Here is a 2,797-nt window from a genome sequence, read left to right as displayed (position 1 = left end):
TATAATCGATTTATATATATATATATATATATATATGATAAAAGTGTCATCATCCATTGAAGAAAAAATATATTTTTGAAATTTATATAAGATGTATTTCTAAGTTAAAAATAAATTATATATATAAGGAAACAAGTATTTATTTATTTATTTTTTTTTTTTATTTTTATTTTGGAATATAAATATATTGTTTCTTACTTGTTCTTAAGGATAATTCTTTCAATAATCTATAAGAATAAATAATATATATAATAGAGAGGTTGTTTTATTTTTTATTATGTTTTAAAAAAAAATGTCAAAGGATAAATATCAAAAACAAGGAGATGCCATTTTTGCAAAATTAGAGAAAGTGGTACAAATAAATAAATAAATAAATATATTATATATATATATTAATGTTAATTAAATTAAAGATTTTAAAAAAGGAACAATATATACACCATTGAACAAATAAATATACATATATTCTTTATTATTTATAATATATATATGTATGTATATATTTTTTTTTAAGAACTCTGAATTATTTTCATTTACATATGGAGCCTTAGTGAGTCAACTTTTGAAAGATCTGGAATTAGTAGACGAAGTCAATGAGCAATTAGAAAAAATGTACTGTTAAATAAAAAAGGATATACTAAAATATATATATATATATATATATATATATATATAAACCATTCTTATACTTTATTTAATTTTTATGCACAATTTAGGGGATTCAACATAGGCACAAGACTAATTGAAGAATTCCTTGCAAAGTCTGATATTTCATTTTGTGAAGACTTTGAAGAAACAGTCAATGTTATAGCTAAGGTATTATATAATACAAAAAAAAAAAAATAAAAAAAAAACATTTTCCCTTCACCTTTTTGTGAATTTTATTATTATTTTTTTTTTTACCATATTATTCAGAAATAACAATGTCATAAAGTAGTAATACATTTATACATATTATATATATATATATGTATATATATATATATATATATATATATATATTTTTTTTGTATACACTTACAGGTGGCCTTTAAAATGTTCCTAGGAATAAGTGGAACAGTTACTTGTGTAAATAAAGAATCCAATATATTTTCTATTATTTTTGATAACAATCCTTTAAGCGATTTTGTGGAATTACCAAAATCATTATCATCATTAAATTATTGTAGTTTATTATGTGGAGTTATTAAAGGAGCACTCGAACAAGTAATTTAATGTCTTTTCATTTCTTACAAGAAATGTTGACTATATATGTATATAAAAAATGTATATATATTTATAAACATAATGATGTAAAAATATAAAACTTTATTAATATATATATATATATATATAAAACAAAATTTATAAAAATATATGAGACAAATATGAATAAATTATAATGGTTAATTTTTTTATCGTTTCTTCTATTTTATTACAGATAAGAATTAAAGTAAATTGTTATTTTGTTAAGGATATGTTGAAGGGAGATGATTATTACGAATTATATATTCAACTAAACGAAGTATAATTATATATATATATATATTATATAAATTTATTTATATTTATATTTATATATATATTTATATTTATATGTGTTAATTTACCTTTTCATAATATGGATGTTATCTATATGTATATATATTATATTTATTAATTTCTTCATATATTAATTTGTCCTTTTTTTTTTTTTTTTTTAACATTCTTGTCTACAGGTTATGAAAGAAGAAATATTAAATGACGAGGAATCTTAAACATTTTAAGGTGAAAAAAAAATATCTTTATTTTTTATTCTTTTTAAATTATCCATTTTTTACCATTTACATAATTTGTATAATTTTTTATAACTTAAAAATAAATAAAAATATCTTTGTATACAAATAAATATGATATCCCATATATAAAACAATATTATTAGATTATATGTATATTGCTCATATGACAACAACACACAAAAAAATAAAATGAAAAAGGAAAAAAAAAAAAAAAAAACAAACGAATAGAATAGAATAAAATAAAATAAAATAGAATAGAAAAGAAAAGAAAAGAAAAAAATGGAATAAAAAATCAAATACAAAATAGTCTTCCTATTTATGCTTTTTCCAATTGTTCATAACACCTATCAAAATAACTTTTTTCAATTTCAATTTTTTTAATTATATTTAATGGGATTAAAATGTCACCGCAATTTCGTATATAACTTCTACTACCTTTAAAAGCAGAAAAAAAATGCAATTGCTTATATGTATATATATATATATATATTTTTTTTTTTATTTATTTATATTTATGGTATTACCTTTATAATGCTCTTCACTATTTGTAAGGAATAAATAATATTTATCTACATAGGTTAAGGAACCTAATATTTCCCTATTGTCTTTTAAGATAATTTTAAAATGGAACTTTCCACAATTGTTCATTGCAATCTATATTTTTCAAATTAAAAATGGAAGAAGATATAAGCACACAATTAAAGATACATGTAAGCATTATAAATATAGTGATCAAACATAGAAGCACTTATTTTGACAAAAATATATATGTACTAAATATAAATAAATAAATATAAATATATAAATAAATAAATAAATATATATATATATATATATTAATTACCTGCAATAATTCCCTTGCAGTTTCTTTGTTTCCAATTCCTCTTAAGAAATTGTTTTTTTTTTCAATAGCTGACAGATTCATTTTTTTTTTTTTTTTTTTTTATTTTTTTTTTTTTTTACTTTTTTATTAAATCTATATATATTTAAAACTTTTTATAAAATAATATATAAATATAATAAATTATTATTTTTAAAAA

At 17.6% G+C, this 2,797-nt stretch overlaps 2 protein-coding genes across 2 annotated transcripts; one reads left to right on the top strand and one right to left on the bottom strand.

Annotated features, from left to right (window-relative positions):
• Positions 1–292: 292 nt before the first annotated feature.
• Positions 293–1,736, top strand: PRSY57_0416000 (trafficking protein particle complex subunit 3, putative; the record flags this gene model as incomplete). The annotated part of the gene is made up of 6 exons (XM_012906016.2): positions 293–352; positions 515–612; positions 717–816; positions 1,024–1,206; positions 1,421–1,504; positions 1,698–1,736. 6 exons carry the CDS (start codon positions 293–295, stop codon positions 1,734–1,736), a joined length of 564 nt encoding a protein of 187 aa, XP_012761470.1.
• Positions 1,737–2,073: 337 nt separating this feature from the next.
• PRSY57_0415900 (hypothetical protein) lies at positions 2,074–2,682 on the bottom strand (the record flags this gene model as incomplete). The annotated part of the gene is made up of 3 exons (XM_012906015.1): positions 2,074–2,192; positions 2,282–2,411; positions 2,602–2,682. 3 exons carry the CDS (start codon positions 2,680–2,682, stop codon positions 2,074–2,076), a joined length of 330 nt encoding a protein of 109 aa, XP_012761469.1.
• Between the last annotated feature and the right edge of the window lie 115 nt (positions 2,683–2,797).

This window comes from Plasmodium reichenowi, chromosome 4, assembly GCF_001601855.1.
Source record: "Plasmodium reichenowi strain SY57 chromosome 4, whole genome shotgun sequence".
NCBI lineage: Eukaryota > Apicomplexa > Aconoidasida > Haemosporida > Plasmodiidae > Plasmodium > Plasmodium reichenowi.
This window is presented reverse-complemented; position numbering and strand designations above follow the sequence as displayed.